General features: G+C 48.0%; 2 protein-coding genes across 3 annotated transcripts; one reads left to right on the forward strand and one right to left on the reverse strand.

Annotated features, from left to right (window-relative positions):
- Positions 1 to 2,342: 2,342 nt before the first annotated feature.
- On the forward strand, positions 2,343 to 3,032 carry ERAS (ES cell expressed Ras). Its single transcript, XM_036304390.1, has one exon. The coding sequence runs from the start codon at positions 2,343 to 2,345 to the stop codon at positions 3,030 to 3,032; it is 690 nt and encodes a 229-aa protein (XP_036160283.1).
- A 995-nt stretch (positions 3,033 to 4,027) lies between these two features.
- On the reverse strand, positions 4,028 to 8,911 carry PCSK1N (proprotein convertase subtilisin/kexin type 1 inhibitor). Of its 2 annotated transcripts, none has more exons than XM_036306082.1 (3): positions 8,700 to 8,911; positions 4,802 to 5,274; positions 4,028 to 4,544 (listed from the first exon to the last, which is right to left on the reverse strand). In XM_036306082.1, exons 1-3 carry the CDS (start codon positions 8,805 to 8,807, stop codon positions 4,349 to 4,351), a joined length of 777 nt encoding a protein of 258 aa, XP_036161975.1. In that variant the 5' UTR covers positions 8,808 to 8,911; the 3' UTR covers positions 4,028 to 4,348. The 2 variants fall into 2 exon arrangements, with proteins under 2 accessions (XP_036161975.1, XP_036161974.1); XM_036306081.1 differs by having other exon boundaries at positions 4,031 to 4,544; positions 8,694 to 8,908.
- Positions 8,912 to 19,117: the final 10,206 nt, after the last annotated feature.

Below are 19,117 nucleotides of genomic sequence, written 5' to 3' on the forward strand. Positions count from 1 at the left end.
ACTCCCCAGCCCCTCAGGCCTCCGGCTTTTGGAGGCCGAGCTGGGCCGGGGACCGTGCAGGCGGGAACGGGTTTGCGGGCCCGCAGACCCAGCCCCGGGGTGAGGGGTCCCTTCCCGTGCCCTACCCTGTCCCGCCTGAAGAAAAACTGTCCGAGGTGGTCTAGAAGACTGAGCACAAGGTCAGGGCTTTAGGGTAAAATGTGGGAGTCACTCCTCCCTGCCCCAAACTTTCCACTGCACCTGACTTAGTCACGGGGAAGTGCGGTGGAGGTTGCCCCGGGCTAGCCCTGAAATGGGGGCTTGTAAGGGCTCACTTTGGGGTGGTTCCCCCACCCCCCACTCTCTCTGAATCTGCCACCCCCAGCCCACCCCCCACAGGTAGTTAGGCGAACACAAAGGACACACAAAGGATGCGGTCCTGCCAGCGGGGATGGGGGTGGGGTGCGGTAGGGTGGGGGAGGGGGGTCTCAGGGTCTTAAGAACCCCATAATGACACTCCAATAGCACTTGGCGCAGCAAGTGGTTCCGTATTACTTGCGAAGGTGAGACCTGGCTTCCGTTGACCTCTGATGGGCTGTGGGACCTCCGGCTTCTCCGAGCCTCCCTTGCTGGCTGCGGTGATGCTAGCCCACACCTCAGGAGGGTGTGAGGAGGGCTGAGTGTCGGCATGGCCGGCAGGTAGATGGGTTCTCGGTAAATAATACCTAGTGCTTTTTAGGGTCATAGTCACAGCCATGGCGACTTGCCAAGAGGGAAGAGCCCATCTCAAATGTCCCCACCCTCAAATAATGGAACCCTCAGATTTCCATCTGTCCCGGCCCCAAACCGAGGAGTCATCCTTGAACCCCTCCCCTGCCTCTGAATTTCACCTGCCAGTTAATTCCGCCTTCAGAATATACCAGAATCCGACCTCTCCTTTCCACATCCACCGCCCTCACCCGCTCCTCTCAGTTTGTCCTCTGAGCTAAATCTCCTTCTCTCTGTCTCCCCAACTTTGGGGACCCCCAGAACTCTGTCCTGTTTAACTCTTTCCTCATCATGCCCCCTTTCTGGGGAAGCACATCCAATAACTTTTCAGGGATCTCTCTGGGCTGAGGACCACACAGCTAGACCTTACTGACCTCTGGCTCCGAAACAACAGAAACACCATCCCCCCCAATCTACCCCCAAACTGCCACTTCTCCCAGGTTTCCTGGGAGAGCAGCCATTAAGATGCATTTCCTGAACTAAGATCAGGATGTGTATTGAATGAGTTAACGGTGATTTGCTATTAATAGATAACCCTCATTTTACTGAGCGCCTGCTGTGTGGCCATGCTCTTCTAATTGCTTGGTAATTTACTTGCTTACCTTGTTTACTGTCTCTTTCTCACTTTTAGAGTCTAATCCTCCCAAGGACAGGAACTTTATTTTGTTCACTGCCCCATCCCACCCCCACACCTCCCACTACCCCCATTCCCACGTCCATCATGATACCTGGTATGCCAGGAGCTTCTCGCAGTAATGAATGAAAATTGAATCACAACAAAAATGCTAACATTAACCAAGCACCTCTGCATGCTTATCACCTGTTGCTGAAATATCTTTTTTGTTTTCTGTCTTCCTAACTACATCGGCACATTCTTAAGGGCCAAGGTTTGTTATCTATTTTCCCCCACCTTGCCACACAGTAGGTTCCTGGCAGCGGTATGTTGAATAGGTAATAAAGACTGAATTTTAGACAATGGCTAACAGACCTCATAATTTGCTTATTTATTTGGTTCATTGTCCCCACCTTTTAGAACATATACTCCCTGGGAGGGGCAGGAATATTGCTCAGGTCTTACTGTATGACAGGCATTGTGCTGGGCTGGGGTTCAACAGTTAAAAACTCAAAACCAAGCCAATGAAATCCCTGCCATCCCTCTGGAGTGCGGCAGGACAGCTAATGGGTGGGTGGGGGGGCGGGGGGGATCCCTTTTGGGGTGAAGAAAATTTCTAAAATTAGATTGCTGATGGTTGCACAACTCCGTGAAAATACTGAGTCATTGATTGTACACATTAACTAGGTTAACTTTATAGTATATAAACTGTATCTCAACAAAGCTGTTTTTAAAATCCCTGCCTTCACAGAGCTTATGTAGTAGAAGGGAATGAAAGAAAATAAACAACATAAATAATGTGTATAGCATAGTAGAAGGTGATCAGCACACACTGGGCACCCAGTAACTGTTGACTCAGTGACACCAGCTGCCCCTTGCCCCCATGGTCTCCTCACCTAAACTACTGCCCAGCCCCCGCTCCCCTATTGTCTTTCTTCTCTTCCCAGTCGCAGGGCCTGCTGTCTGCATCTCTTCCCTGAGCATGGCGCGCCCCAAAAAGCCTAACATGCTTGATCTGGGCCTGGGCACCTGGAGCCCTGGCAGCCAGGAGGAGAGTCGCAAGACTCCGGCACCTTCCAAGGGCAAGAAGCTGCCGGAGTACAAGGCGGTGGTGGTGGGCGCGAGTGGGGTGGGCAAGAGTGCACTCACCATCCAGCTGAACCACCAGTGCTTTGTGGAAGACCATGACCCCACGATCCAGGATTCCTACTGGAAGGAGGTGACCCTGGACCACGGCGGCTACATTCTGAATGTGCTGGATACAGCTGGGCAACCCACTCACAAGGCCCTGCGTGACCAGTGCTTGGCTGTTGGGGATGGTGTGCTGGGTGTCTTCGCCCTTGATGACCCGTCATCTCTAACCCAGCTGCAGCAGATGCGGGCCACCTGGGGCCCTCACTATACCCGGCCCCTCGTCCTTGTGGGCAACAAGTGCGACCTTGTGACCACCGCTGGAGATGCTCATGCTGCTGCTATAGATCTAGCCAAGAGCTGGGGGGCCCCTTTCGTGGAGACCTCAGCCAAAACGCGGCAAGGTGTAGAGGAGGCCTTTGCCCTGCTCATCCACGAGATCCAGAAGGTCCAGGAGGTCCAGGAGGCCATGGCAAAGGAGGCTGAGAATAAGACCCGGCACCAGAAGACCATGTGCCACTGTGGCTGCTCTGTGGCCTGAAGGTCTTGATCAAGAAACATGGACCATCCCCCAGGCCAGGGGGGGGATGCTTCCTTGCTATGAGAACCCTGAGAGTAGCTGTGTGGGACACCGGGTGTATTTAGGATAGATGGACCCCTCTTCTGGGGAGGTTTTCGTTCGGTGGTGGGGTTTTGGTACTGTGGAACATACTGTTGGTTATATTTTGTCAAGTTCAGAGAATTTGTGCAAAACGAAATAAATGTTCTCAGGTTTCAAAGCTGCTTCCATGCCCAACATTATGTGGGTGGGTGTGAAACTGGTTAGAATGGTAGTTGAATTGTGAGAACTCTTTCATTCAAGAAATGTGGGGAAGCCCGCTGTGTGCCAGGCCTGGCTTTGGGTACAAAGGATGTAGAGGCAGACACACACACACACACACACACACACACACACAAAATCCCTGCCCTTGTATGACATAAGGCCATGTATTAAAGGCAGATGAAGGGATAAAGCCTTATTGAGTAGGTGACATTTAAACAAAAACTTGCAGATAACTAGGGGCAGAGGGAATAGCCAATGCAAAGGCTATGACCACAGACCAGCTACCAACACCAACTCCCAGTATCTTCAGAACTAGGCAATACAGATAGAGTGGGTTCTATACGATAGAAATATTTAAACATTACAAATCAAGCTAACAAATGTAAGCTCTGCCCTATCATTCTACCTTGACAAATAACACTTTCTTAACGACCTGGAGGCCCAGATGCTCATTTCTGGTACTGCTCAGTTTCATGCCAGTATGTGAATGGGTTGGGAGGGCTGAGCCCTGGCTTTGCAGTCCACTCCCTTTCTCTTATGCTGGTAGCTTGAAAGTGGCACCAAAGCCCAGCCCGAGTGAGGCCTAGAAGTGGGGCACAGACTAAGGAAGGGTCTCTAAGGAGTCAGACCAAGGCGAGGGGCCATCAAAAAAAGGGGGGGGGCGGCCATCACCAGCCCCTAGAAACGGCCACTCAGACAATGCATAGCTGCTTTAGATCTTATTTATTGGGGGACCAGGGGTGGCGATCTTGGGGCGTTCTGAGGGCAGTAACTACGGCTGGTGGGGACCTGCGGGTGTCGGGGGAGGGGCGGCCATGGGTCCTGGCTGGCAGAGGAGCAGCCCAGCCAGCGGCCAGGAAACCATGGGGGGGGGGGGTGTTGGGGGAGGAGTGGGCAGCAGTCGGGGTGTCGGGGGAGGGGCGGCTAAGGGCCCTCGCCGGCGGGGGAGCAGTCATGCCTTTGAGGAGTTGGGGTGTCGGGGGCGGGGTGAGGGGTGGCCCTGGACCCGAGGGCGAGCAGGATCCCGGCGGTGCTCAGGGCGGCAAGAGGCGGCGCGCCTGGGGCGCGGGGGTCTCCAGGCGCTTCACGCGCAGGAGGGCCCCCAGCACCCCATCAGGCGGCACATCAGGGCCCAGGTCCTGGTCGGCCGCGGCGCGGCGGAGGCGGCGGCGTTGGGGAGCCCCAACATCGGAATCCGCGCTTCCCGTGAGGATCCGCCCCAGCAAGTACCTGCAGGGAGGGGAGCAGAACGGAGGCAGTAAGGGTGTGTCGGCTCATCAACGCCCCGGCCCTAGGACCCAGACGGCCCTGCAACCCCATACTGTCCCCGCTTCCCCATCCTCCCCCCCAAAACACAGGCTTCGAAGTCCCCCAGCCAGACATCGCCATACCCACACCCTGGGTCCAGGGCCTCCCTCCCTCCTAGGGTCCCAGAATCCACGTGTTCGCCCGGGATGCAGGCGCCCGCCCATCCCCGTGTCCGCAACCTCAGCAGTTCGGGGTCCACATCAGACGTGTCGTCCCCGGCGTCCTCCGCCTCGGGGCCCGCGGGGCCATCATCGTAGATTGGGGGCCGGGGTCGCAGTGCCGCGGCAGGGACAGGGGCGGGGACCAGCTGGGCGGCGAGGGCGGCGGGGTCCAGGCGCGCGCGGAGCAGGGCGCGGGCCAGCTGCGCGGCGGGCGCGTCCGGATCGTCCTCCAGGCCCGGGGCCGGGTCGGTGGTGCGGGGAGCGCCCCAGACGCGCAGCAGCTGCGCCAGGACGCGCGCCTGCTGGTCCTCGGCCTCCTGCGCCTCGGCCCGCGCCCGCTCCTGCCGTTCGGCCTCCAGCAGGTGCGCCAGCGCCCGTGCCAGCTCCTGCACGGCCTCCGCCGCCTCGCCCCGAGCCGCTGCCCGCCTGAAGCGCCTGGGGACCCCGGCCTCACCCAAGGGCGCCGAGGCTGCGCCCAGGCCGCGGGGCTCCTGCGGAAAGACAAAGTGGAGGGAAGAGTGGCGTCCGTCAGGCCAGGGACCCCAGACCCGGGGGTCTCCAAAGGCACCATACCCAGGCACCCCTAAGGCCACTGGAGACCCCCCAAATATCTCGGACACACTTGAGACCACAAAAGACCCCTAGCTCCCCCCCCCCCCATAGCAATTTCTCAGTGATTCAGAACTTGCCTTAGGGCTTCTGGAAATGGCAGATAAGACAGCTATAGACTTTTCTATGTTAATATTGTGGACAATGGGAGCCTATATTTGCATTTTATAGGTTCCTACTGTCCACTTGTTTTACCCAAAAGGTAGCAGACTTCACACCTTGCTTTTGGGAATCTGGATCTACATCTGGTTCTTAAAAACATCCTTTCTTTCTTTTGTGTCTTTCTTCCCTCCCCCCCTCCCCCATCTTCTGCATTGAATCCATTTTGTGTGGATGTACAATATTTAACCAGTCCTCAATTGATGAACATTGAGGTGTTTCCAATCTTTTGCTATCTTATAAATGATGCTGGAATGAATAATGGTGTTCATATACCATTTGGCATGTATGCAAGTCTATCTGTAGAATAAATTACCCGGTGACTAATTTGCAGTTCAGACAGTTTTGATATAATTGCAATCAATTTAAAGAAATAAAAGAGGGTATCAAAAGTCTGAGCCAGGACATAAAACTGACTATGAATGAGGATTTGAGAAATAAACATCTAGAATATCTAGGAATACATTTTAAATCAAGTTAAAAACTAAACAGGCAAATTAAACAGAAGATTAGACACAGCACAGGAAACAACAGGATTAAAGAGAGCGTAGAAACAGACCCACACATATTGACACTTGCTACAGACTTCTTCAATAAATCATGTAGGAACAACTGACCCAAATTTAAGAAAATGGAAAAGAAATAAATTTGACATTAAAACTGAGAATTTCTTTTTGTCTGAAGACACCATAAAAAGAATGAAAAGTAGCCCTGGCCAGGTGGCTCTGTTGGTTGGAGCATCGTCCAGTACACCAAAAGGTAGCGGGTTCGATTCCTGCTCTGGCGTGTGCAGGAGGCAACCCACCCCTGTTTCTCTCTCACGTTGATGTTTCTCTCACTCTAAAATCAATACAATAAAATAAAATTAACTTTAAAAATAAGAACCAAAAGCAAGCCAGAGTGGAAGAAGATGCCTGCAACACAAACCGAATAAAGGATTAGTATCCAATATTCAAAGAACATTTAAAAGCAATAAGAAACAGGCAAAATTCATGATCAAGTATTTCACAAAAAGGAAACAAAAGCAGTTACTAAACATATGAAACATAGTAAACTTAAGTAGTAACTAGGAAAATGCAAATTAAAATACCAGTGAGATACGATGCATAACACAGCCAAAAGGTTGCTAACAAGGCAAAAAGTCTAATGGCCAATGTTGGCATGGCTGTGCAAAAAACGGAAACTCTCATACTTTGCTGGTTGGCAATCAATTGCCAAAATAACTTTGAAGAACATTTTGGCAATGTCTAAAAAGATGTACATCTCCTGTGACCCACTCCTGGGGTATTTTACCCTTCAGTGTAGCTTTTGTTCATATGCTACTGGACACAAGTTCGTTAAAAATTACAGCAGCACTGTAATAGCATAAAAGTGGAAGGAGCAAAAAAGAAAGAAAAGCCTGGAAACAACCCAAATGTCTAGTGACATTGAGAATGCGTCCATAAACCATGATATACTCATACGCTTTAAAAAAAATTTTATTTATTGATTTTTCAGAGAGAGAGAGATCTGTTATTCCATTTATTATGCATTCGCTGGTTAAGTCTCATGTGTGCTCTGAGCAGGGATCGAACCTGAAACCTTGGTGTATCAGGACAACACTTTAACCAACTGAAATACCTGGCCAAGGCACTCATATACTAATGATATACTCATGGGATAGAATATTATGCAGCAATAAAAAATGAATTATAGACCCTGGTTAGAGCATCATCCCAATATGCCAAGGTTTTGGGTTAGGACAAATCAATCTCTCTCTCTCTCTCTCTCTCTCTCTCCCTCCCTCTCTCTAAAATCAATAAATAAAAATGTTTAAAAATGAATTATAGCCACACACTTCAATGTGAAGGTGTCTCACAACCAGTGTAGAGAGAGAAAACGAATTCCACTGCAGATACCTGAGACTAAGCCACCTAATGACTTCCTAGTGATGACCAGAGAGCAGAACCGGTGTGATTCCATTTCCATGAGGAAAAACTAAACAAGATATTGCATATGTCGTAAGGTACAAACAAAACAAAAGTAAGGGATCAAAGAACAGGAAATGTAGGATAATTATTATGGAAGAGAAGGGCTTCTCTGGTCACGTTCTGTTTCTTAAACTGAGTGGTAGGACCCATGGGGGTTATTTTATCATTATTCCTCACATTGAACATATATGTTAATGATATTATGTCATATATACAATATTTAATAATTTTTGAAATCCTCCAGCTCTGAAGAGTTAGAGGAGGATGGGCCCCAAGTGCCCTTGGCATCCACCACCCCTCAGCCTCCAAGGAATCACAATCACCAGCAATCAGAGCCTCACACACACAGGCCTTGAGATGGCACATATGCAACCCAGCCTTACCCCAGGCACGCAAAAGGAACTGCACGCGTCCACGCATGGCTGCTCATGCAGTTACAATGGCCAAGCTATCCAGATGCAAGGACACGCAGCACCCCCTTAAAGACACAATGCAGCAGAGACAGGGCCTCTCTTCCCACAATGACATAGCTGCACAAAGACTCAGGGAGAAGCAGCCTCACGAACACACGTCCAAAATCTTAGTCGCTCAGTCTTACAGGACCGAAATATACACGGGGACGCAAAGACCACGCCCTCCCAGGCAAAGCCAAAATCACAGAGGCGTGCGCGCGCGCCCACACGCGCATGCACACACACAAACACAGACACGCCCAAAGGTCACGTCATTGCTGTAGGATTCACAAACATACACAGGGTGTTACTAAGAAAAGACACACAGAAGCACCCCCGGCATTCACGCGCATTGCACCCACTAACGACACCTTTGTGGGGACCCTCGGAAGCGCTCACAGCAAAGGACACACACAAGGACACCACACCTCACCCCCTGTCGTCACATCACACGCGCACACAAATCGATGCGCGCATCCCCTTCCTTAATACGTGCTGGTCCCATGAACAGCGCCACGGGCGCCAGGCGGAGAGGGATGGGCAGGGCGCGGCTGCGGGCTGAGCCCAAGCTACTGCCACCCGCATCCCCAGAGACCCAGCCTGGCCCTGGCGGTGGGACCCCGGGCCACCCTAACAGACGTCTCCGCACGTCCGGGGAGCCAGGGCCAGCGAGGCTGGAGTAGCATCCTCCCCACCCCCATTGCCCGCCCGGGGTCGCACCTTTACCGGCCGTGCGCAGAGAGCGGCGGGCGGCCGAAGTAAGCCCAGCAGCAGCAGGACCAGAAGACCGGCGCCCCCGGCCCGCGGCCCGCCGAGCAGTGGCGACCCCGCCATGCTGCCCCAGCGAGCCGGGCTCCGGACGGGCGGACTGGCTGGCAAATGCGCAGCGCCTGGGCTAGCGGTCCAGGCTGCGGTGCTCTGCGACTGCGCACGCCGGGGTGGGGGGTGTGGGGGGGCCCCTGCCATCCCCTGCACACCCCCTCCCGCCACTAGACGCAGGCGCATCCTCCAGAGCTCCCCCTGCAGCCTCTCCATCCAGCCGGTCTCCATGGAGATGCCCAAGGGGCAAAGTGGAGAGCTGGAGACTGTGATGGCGGTTGCCATGGCACTTGGAGGGCAGTTGCCCAGGCAACAGACCTTGCTGTCGCCTTAGCAAACAGACTGGAAAAATTGACTCAGATGAGTGGAATGGAGGTCTGGTCCCCACCTCTTCTGCCTTGAGGAGCAGATATATGACCTTGTTCACTGGATGAACAGTTACAGAACACCTTTATGGACCAGGCCCTTTACAGAGCCATAGGTTCAATTCGAGTGATGTGACCATGGACAAGTCAGTTCACCATTCTAAAGCTCGCCTCATCACCTGCATAAAGGGGTTACTAGTAATTGCCTCTCATAATGACTTCGAAGTTTTAATAAGAATGACATTCAGTAGGAGCTCAATAAATGCTCCTTTCCATCCTGTCCTTATCTCTTTGCTAGTATCTTCATCTCTCTATGGCTCTCCGTGGTTCTCTTTGTCCTTCTGTGCCCATAACTCTGTCTTCCTCTCCCATCTGTCTCCCTGCCTCTGACTCTTTCTATCTCTACAACCCTCCTACTGTCTCTATCTTTATTTTATTTACTTGTTTTTACATAATTCCATAGATAGGTAGGTTTTACCCATTCATTGTTCCAGAGAGTATTTCAACCACTTAAAGTGGCACATCAAAGGGGAAAAATCTTTGGTAAAACTTGTGTATCCATGGGAAGGAAATGTTAGTGGTGATGTATGGGTGGGGAGATAACTAATGATTTGTCACTTTCTCCTTTACACTTTTCTCTGTTGTCTGAAAAAAATGTTGCAATAAGTATGTATTACTATTATAATCAGATAAAGATATTTGCATTTTGGAGTTAAAATGAAGTATGGTAACATGGCATAAATTAAAAGTGCAGAAAAGAAAGATCCATTTATGTTGCTATGAGTATATCTAATCCATTGATTTTAACTGCCTCCAGCTCCTCAGTATTACAAACAACTTTACAATGAAAATCCTTATATGCATCTCCTTATGGAGCTGAAGATCAAATACCCAAGGCTGGTATAATGGACACATGCTTAAGGTGGCTCCCATGATCCTTGCCTCCTGGCATTCACATTTTTGTGTAATCCCCTCCCCTTGAGTGTGTGCATGACTAAGGAGACCAGAAGTATATGCTTACATGTATTTATGTTAAAAACTAGAGGCCCAGTGCATGGATTCGTGCACCGATGGGGTCCCTTGGCCTGGCCTGTGGCTCTCTGACATCCCCCAAGGGGTCCTGGATTGTGAGAGGGCACAGGCCAGGCCAAGGGACCCCTATCAGGCCGGCCGGCTGGGGAGGGACCACGGGAGGGCTCCAGGGCATGTCCGGCCTGTCTCACCCAGTCTCAATTGGCCGTACTCCAGGAGCAAATTAACCTACCAGCTGGAGCATCTGCCCCCTGGTGGACAGTGCCCATCATAGCTACTGGTGGAATGGTCAAACAGTCACTTAGGCTTTTATATATGTAGATGAGTTTGAGACAACCATCTTGTCATTTCAAGGGAGGAGACTTTCACTCCCTTGCTGGCTCTGATGAAGCAAGTGGCCACTTTGGGGAACTTCGTGCAGTAAGGAGCTGATGGTGGCCTCCAGGGGATAGCCAGCAAAAAATTAAAGCCCTCAGTCCTTTGGCCCTGGCCAGGTAGCTCAGTTGGTTACAGCATTATCCTGAATCACCAAGGTTGTGGGTTTGATCCCCTGTCAGGGCACAACAAGAATCAACCAATCAATGTATCTCTCTCTCTCTCTCACATTGATGTTCTCTCTCTCTCTCTCTCTCTCTCTCTCTCTCTCTCTCTCTCTCTCTGCCTTCTCTTCCTCTTCTTCCTCCTCCTCCTTCTTCCACTCTCTCTAAAAAAAAAATCAATGGAAAGAATGTCCACTAGTAAGGATTAACAACAACAAAAATAAAGGTCTGTGAATAGCTACATCAGTTCTGCAAAAGGGGAAATATCACCTGACACCTGTCAGAATGGCTATCATCAATAAGTCAACAAACAGTCCTGGCCAGTGTAGCTCAGTTGGTTGGAGTGTTGTCTCACATACATGCCTGGGTTGCCGATTTGGTCCCCAGTTGGGATAGGTGCAACCAATCCATATATGCCTTGACCAGGAATCGAACCTGCTACCTTTTGGTGTATGGGACCACCCTCCAACCAATTTAGCCACCTGGTCGAGCGATGGGGTAACTTTAAGGGTCTTACTGGGAAAGTCCCCTAGAATGCCATACCTCCAATATATAATCACTAGAGGCCCAGTTCATGAAATTTCATGTGCTGGGGGAGGAGGTCCCTCAGCCAGGCCTGTGCCCTCTCGCAGTCCGGGACCCTTTGCTTCTTACCAACAGCCTGCAGCGGAGGCGGGAGAGGCTCCCGCCACCACCACCATCGTTGTGCTCGCCAGCCATGAGCCTGACTTCTGGCTGAGCTAAGCTCTCCCTGTGGGAGCACACTGACCACCAGGGTGCAGCTCCTGCATTGAGTGGCTGCTCCCTGGTGGTCAGTGCATGTCATAACGACTGGTCGTTTCCCTGTTTGGTCGATTTGCATATTAAGGTTTTATTATATAGGATGGCAAAGACTATAAAGGCAGGACGTGGATAGGAACCAAAGACTCAAGGCCCTTTTAAACACTTCCAAAGGGGCCATGAGCGTGTTCTTGTGGTTTCCTTTCTGGGTGAATTGAGCTTCACCTGAAATGAGAGGGGGGATTGCTCCCTTTTGTATTCCTGATGGAGTATCTCAACTTATCTTTTCTTTTCTTTTCTTTTTTTTTAAATATATATTTTATTGATTTTTTACAGAGAGGAAGGGAGAGAGATAGAGAGTCAGAAACATCAATGAGAGAGAAACATCGATCAGCTGCCTCCTGCACATCTCCCACTGGGGATATGCCCGCAACCCAGGTACACGCCCTTGACCGGAATCGAACCTGGGACCTTTCAGTCCGCAGGCCGACGCTCTATCCACTGAGCCAAACCGGTTTCGGCATCTTTTCAATAACAGGGACATGCATTGCATGTATTTAAATAACTCTGTAATTGCTCAGCTGGCATGTTTCAGTGGTTGAGCGTTGACCTATGAACCAGGAGGATATGGTTCAATTCCCAGGTCAGGGCACATGCCTGGGTTGTGAGCTTAATCCCCAGTGTATGGCATGCAGGAAGCAGCCGATCAATGATCCTCTCTCATCATTGATGTTCCTGTCTCTCTCTCCCTCTCCTTTCCTCTATAAAATAAAAAATACCTTTAAAAAAACAACTCTGTTGTTTAAAAACTCTGTATAGTTTTTTATGCTTTATAGTAGTTTTATTTTTTATTTTTTTACAATATACAAAATAAATCTATTACCAGATTGTAGATACAAAATAATTACATGCCATTTATATGCAATAACCATTAATATTTCAAAAAGATTTTAAATATAATAATATTACCAAAACTGTACTAACATAGTATAATATCACAAAAGTTGTAGGAAATATTAAAAATCTGCAAGTAGCAAGATTACTTCTATTATAGTCTAAATTTTTTTTCCTCGGGCTCTATTTTTGTTCATCAGTATATGTTGTTCATTATATTCCACAATGAGTGAGATCATGTGATATTTATCTTTCTCCCACTGGCTTATTTCACTTAGCATAATGCTCTCCAGGTCCATCCATGCTGTTGCAAATGGTAAGAATTCCTTCTTTGTCACAACAGCGTAGTATTTCATGTGTAGATGTATCAGTTTTTTAATCCACTCATCTGCTGATGGGCACTTAGGCTGTTTCCAAATCTTAGCTATGATGAATTGTGCTGCTACGAACATAGGGGTGCATATATCCTTTTTGATTGGTGTTTCCAGTTTCTTGGGACATATTCCCAGAAGTGGGAGCACTGGGTCAAATGGGAGTTCCATTTTTAACTTTTTGAGGAAACTCCATTCTGTTCCCCACAGTGGCTGCACCAGTCTGCATTCCCACCAGCAGTGCACGAGGGTTCCTTTTTCTCCGCATCCTCTCCAGCACTTGTCATTTGTTGATTTGTTGATGATAGCCAATCTGACAGGTGTGAGATGATACCGCATTGTCGTTTTGATTTTGCATATCTCAGATGATTAGTGACTTTGAGCATGTTTTTATATGTCTCTTGGCCTTCTGTATGTCAAAAACTCTGTATAGTTTTGCCCTGACCGGTTTGGCTCAGTGGATAGAGCATCAGCCTGCGGATTCAAGGATCCCAGGTTTGATTCTGGTCAAGGGCATGTACCTTGGTTGCTGGCACATCCCCAGTAGGGAGTGTGCAGGAGGCAGCTGATCGATGTTTCTAACTCTCTATCCCTCTCCCTTCCTCTCTGTAAAAAAATCAATAAAATATATTTTTTTAAAAAAACAAAACAGTGGAGCAACTAAGATGGCGGCATAGGTAAACACCGGGAAATTATCGCCTCACACAACAATTGAAAATTACCGCAAAGGACTGAGCAAACATCATCCAGAACAACAGGAAGGCTGGCTGAGTGTAAAGTCCACAACTAGAAGGAAAGAAAAGCACGCTGAGAGCCAGAGGCGCTGCGGAGGTGAAGTGCAGAGGTACAGCGGCGCGCGCGCGCGAGGAAAGGGGGTAGCACCTGAGGACGCGGCTGACTTTTTGAGTCACAGGCTCCTGACTGCTCTGAACTCCGGTTCCGGGAAGTCTCTGGGGACCCAGGACTCATACGGGGAGAGGCTGGTCTGTCCGGCAGCGAGCGAACTTGAGGGCGGCTTTCCCTCAGAGGTGCTTGCAGCCGTTACCGGAACACTGAGACGCGCGACTCCGGGCGGAGAATCGGCCATGGCCGCTTTCTCCGCCCTCTGACTCCCTGAGACCCCGCCCCACCCAGGCTGCGGCAGAGGCTTTTGCATGTGAATGTACCTAACTGCAGCCGAACCAGGCAGACCTGGAACTTCCAAGAGAAGGCCCAAGGCCCCGCAGCGGCTTGCATTGCTTCACAGCTGAGCCTCTTCGTGGCTCCTGCTGTGTGGCCTCAGGCAGAGGCTGAATTAGCACCTCCTTAGATCCAGGAGCCACTGTACCCAGTGGTCAGAGGGGGTCCATCCAGACTGCAACTCCTCAGATCCATAAGGGACGCACTCAGGGAGCAGACTCAGTGAGCACCAAAGCCCCACTGAAGCAAGTCTTGCCCCAGAAGGGTGTCTTCAGCACAGAAGTTCTCCCACTTTAGACACAGCTGATTCTCACAGCCAATTGGCCTGGAGGTCAATTCCTCCCAGTGATTCTACAACAACCAAGGCACCAAGAGTGCACCAAGAGTGTCCACCCCAGGTAACTGGGGAGGCTGAGCTACTGGGCCCTACAGGACACCTGGCGCACAGGGCCACTCTATCAACACAGGGAAGCTGCCAAAATGCGGAGACAAAGAAACAGGTCACAAATGGCAGAAATGGAGGAAAGCAAACGATTGGATATAGAGTTTAAGGCCACGGTTATAAGGTTTTTCAAGAATTTTATGGAAACCGCCGATAAATTTAATGAATCCCTCAATAAGTATAGGGAGACCATGGAGGACATGAAAAAGGACCAACTAGAAATTAAGCATACACTGACTGAAATAAAGAATAATTTACAGAGATCCAGCAGCAGAAAAGAGGATCCCAAGAATCAAGTCAAAGATTTGAAATACAAAGAAACAAAAAATACCCAACCGAAAAAGAAAAAAGAAAAGAGATTCCAAAAATATGAAGATAGTGTAAGGAACCTCTGGGACAACTTCAAGCGTACCAACATCAGAATTATAGGGGTAGCAGAAGGAGAGAGAGGGCAAGATATTGAAAACCTTTTTGAAGAAATAATGACAGAAAACTTCCCCTACCTGGTGAAAGAAATGGACTTACAAGTCCAGGAAGCGCAGAGAACCCCAAACAAAAGGAATCCAAGGAGGACCACACCAAGACACATCATAATTAAAATGCCAAGAGCAAAAGATAAAGAGAGAATCTTAAAAGCAGCAAGAGAAAGACAGTCAGTTACCTACAAGGGAGTACCCATACGACTGTCAGCTGATTTCTCAACAGAAACCATGCAGGCCAGAAGAGACTGGCAAGAAATATTCAAAGTGATGAATAGCAAGAACCTGCAACCAAGATTACTTTATCCAGCAAAGCTATCATTCAGAATAGAAGGTCAGATAAAGAGCTTCACGGATAAGAAAAAGCTAAAGGAGTTCTTCACCACCAAACCAGCATTATATGAAATGCTGAAAGGTATTCTTTAAGAAGAGGAAGAAGAAAAAGGAACTCTTACCATTTGCCACAGCATGGATGGAACTGGAGAGCGGATAAATACCACAGGATCTCACTCATTTGTGGAATATAATGAACAACATAAGCTGATGAACAAGGACTGATCCAGAGACGGAGAGGCATTGATTGGACTGTCGGGACTTGGAGGGAAGGTAGGGGAGGGTGGGGGTAAGGGGGAAAGATCAACCAAAGGACTTATATGCAAGCATATAGGCCTAATCAATGGACATGGACAACGGGGGGGTGAGGGCATGAGCGGGGGTGGGGGGGGGTGGGGGGTAGAGGGTAACGTGGGGACAAGGACACATATGTAATATCTTAATCAATAAAAAATATATTTAAAAAAATAATAAAATAAATAAATAAATAAAACTGTTAAAAAAAACAAAAAACAAAACAACTCTGTATAGTTTTAACCCTCAGAAACTTTACAGCCATAAAAAAAGGGAAATGCTACAGCCATTATCATTCTTAATCTTCAGAAAAAGTAGAGAGATGCCTTAAACTTGTGAGTATGCCTTAAACTTATGAGAAAAACTAGAGAGACCAAACAAAATTCTAAAAACAAAATTAACAAAGTCCCGAGAAAGCCTCAGATTTCCAAGGACTGAAATGTTGCCATTAGCCTTGATGGCAATCAGATCTAATTTCCCTGGGGGACCACCTCTGGTTAGCTACTTCTCAGTTAATAACAGACTACCCACGGTGTTTTGTAATTTCACTTCTAACCCTAGTGTCTACGCCTTTACAAACCAATGTGATTTCACACAACTGGCGTCTCAGATGACGCCTCCAGATGTCTGCATTTCCGAAGCACTCACCTAAACAAAGCCTGCGTGATCAAAGGGCAAACCACCCTGGAGCAGCAATGGAAAACACATTCATGGGCTTCAAACTGCAGATTCTTAGGAATTCTCCAGAAGCTGATGGCTGCAGAAGTGTTCAGCTTCTGCCCAAGACCACTGAGCCAGATTAATTTTCTGATATAGTCAATATTATTCTGCCCTGGCTGGGTAGCTCAGGTGGTTGGAGCGTAGTCCCCACACACCAAGGTTTCGGGGTTCAATCCCGGGTCAGGGCATAACCCCAGGTCAGGGCACATCAACCAATGAATGCATAAATACGTCAAACAACTTGATGTTTCTCTTTCTCTGTCTCTGGCTGTCTGTCTCCTTTCCTCTCTTTCTCTAAAATAAAAAAATTTTTTAAAATGTCCTAGCTGGTTTGGCTCAGTGGATAGAGTGTCAGCCTGCGGACTGAAGGGTCCTGGGTTCGATTCCAGTCAAGAGCACATGCCTCAGTTGTGGGCTTGATCCCCAGTCAGGGGCATGCAGGGGGCAGCTGATCAATGGTTCTCTCTCATCACTGATGTTTCTCTCTCTCTCTCTTCCTCTCCCTTCCTCTCTGAAATCAATAAAAATAAAAAAATAAATAAAAACATACTTTGTTAAAAATATATATGTATTTAAAAAATTAAAAATAATAATATTGTAATAATTGTGTATGTTGTCAGATGGATACTAGACTTATCTGGGTGATCCTTTTGTAAGGTACATAAATGTCTAATCACTATGTTGTATACCTGAAACTAATATAATATTGTATGCCAAATGTAATTCAAAAATAGATTAATAGCCCTACCTGGTTTGGCTCAGTGGATAGAGCATAGACCTGCAGACTGAAGGGTCCTGGGTTCGATTCCAACCAAGGGCACATTCTGGTCAAGGGCACGTACCTTGGTTGCATGTTCCCGGCGCTGGTTGGGGTGCATGTGGGAGGCAACCAATCGAAGGGTCTCTCTCACATCAATGTTTCTCTCTCTCTCTCTTTCTCTCCCTCTCCCTCCCACTCTCTCTTTAAAAAAAATCAATGGAAAAATATCCTCAGATGAGGATTTAAAAGAAATAAATAAAAAAATAGATTAATAAACTAATTTTCTGATTCTTCAGTATTTTTTCTTTGTATTCCACTATTCATTTTAACTATTATTGTACTTTGACACCATCTAGTAAGCAAATAAAATATCCCTAGCTCAGGGATGGCGAACCTTTTGAGCTCAGCGTGTCAGCATTTTGAAAAACCCTAACTTAACTCTGGTGCCGTATCACATATAGAATTTTTTTGATATGTGCAACCATAGTAAAGCAAAGACTTATATTTTTGATATTTATTTTATATATTTAAATGCCATTTAACAAAGAAAAATCAACCAATAAAATGAGTTCGCGTGTCACCTCTGACACACGTGTCATAGGTTCGCCATCACTGCCCTAGCTGGTATGGATCAGTGGATAGAGCTGCAGACTGAAGGGTCCCAGGTTCAATTCTGGTCAGGGGCACATGCCCAGGTTGCAGGCTTGATCCCCAGTGTGGGGTGTGCAGGAGGCAGCCGATCAATGATTTGCTCTCATCAATGATGTTTCTATCTCTCTCTCCCTCTCCCTTCCTCTCTGAAATCAATAAAAAAAATATTTAAAAATATATATCTCTCAGTATGATCTCCCTTATTCTCATCCTGTCACCTTTGATCTCCTCTGCCATTTAAGAAAAAAAAAAACTTTCTTGTTTTCTCAGACTGGCTGCAACTCTGAATTTTATTGCTAAATCTCTCTCTCTCTCTCTGTCTCTCTCTCCTCTCTCTCTCTCTCTCTCTCTGTCTCTCTCTCCTCTCTCTCTCTCTCTCTCTCTCTCTCTCTCTCTCTCTCTCTCTCTCTCTCTCACACACACACACACACCTACCTGAAACTGATAAAAAAATTTAATAATGCGGTTCTTTTAAATACCTCAGAAGGGAGATTTGTTTCTGTAAGTCCCTTCTGGGACTTAACATTAATCTCAAATCTTGACCTTGTAAAATTTGGACATTGGTCTCACAGACTGTTTCTGCTGAGGTCATTACAACTAAGTCAGCATGACCTAGTCCTTCAGGAATGGGACCTAACATGGGAGCACTTTGTTCTCTTCGGAGACACTACAACCTGTTTTGCTGCTACTACCGTTGAACTTCACTCAAGAAATATGTCCCTCTTGCCCTAGCCGGTTTGGCTCAGTGAATTGAGCATCGGCCTGCAGACTGAAGGGTCCCGGATTTGATTCCGATCAGGGACATGTACCTCAGTTGCAGGCTCCTCCCTGGCCCGGGCCCTGGTTGGGGTGCATGCAGGAGGCAACCAATTGATGTGTCTCTCTCACACTGATGTTTCTCTCTCTCTTTCCCTCTCTTTTCCACTGTCTCTAAAAATCAATGGAAAAATATCCTCAGGTGAGGATTAACAAAACACACACACACACAAAGAAATATGTCCCTCTTGAGGCATACAAATTGCCTTTTTCATCACTATGTTGTACATCTTAAACTAATATAATATTTTTAACTAATATAATATTGTATATTAACTATTACTGAAAAATAAATTTGAAAAATAAATGATATATCTACTCCCAATAGTCTGTGCTCCACAAGGATACATGAGGCTTACACCTGCCCTCTGCACACTAACTTGCTCTGTGTATTCAGGGAAATCATTCCGGACATTCAAATATTTAGATCTACGTTCCTCCTGTGGGCCATTTGCCCTGAGGATTTTCAGAGTTCCAAAAATGAGACAAGCACAGGCTTCTCAGAACTTCCAGTAGGGGGAGCTGACTTCCTCTTCATGTGAACTGCAATTCTCACTGTGGGAACAATACAGTGAGAGAGGTGGCTCCCAAATTCACTTCAGGAGATCTCACAAATGACACAGCTTCTACTCGAGAAGTTCACCAAACCAATTTACATTGGATGGACCTG

Source organism: Myotis myotis, unplaced genomic scaffold, assembly GCF_014108235.1.
Source record: "Myotis myotis isolate mMyoMyo1 unplaced genomic scaffold, mMyoMyo1.p scaffold_m19_p_4, whole genome shotgun sequence".
In the NCBI taxonomy this organism is placed as follows: Eukaryota; Metazoa; Chordata; class Mammalia; order Chiroptera; family Vespertilionidae; genus Myotis; species Myotis myotis.

Coding starts and splice junctions, on each gene's coding strand:
- ERAS (XM_036304390.1), top strand. CDS start 2,343: ATGGCGCGCCCCAAAAAGCCTAACATGCTTGATCTGGGCCTGGGCACC.
- PCSK1N (XM_036306081.1), bottom strand. CDS start 8,807: ATGGCGGGGTCGCCACTGCTCGGCGGGCCGCGGGCCGGGGGCGCCGGT. Junction 5,275..8,693: donor TCTGCGCACGGCCGGTAAAG/GTGCGACCCCGG, acceptor GTCTTTCCGCAG/GAGCCCCGCGGCCTGGGCGC. Junction 4,545..4,801: donor GTGGACCCCGAACTGCTGAG/GTTGCGGACACG, acceptor CCCTCCCTGCAG/GTACTTGCTGGGGCGGATCC.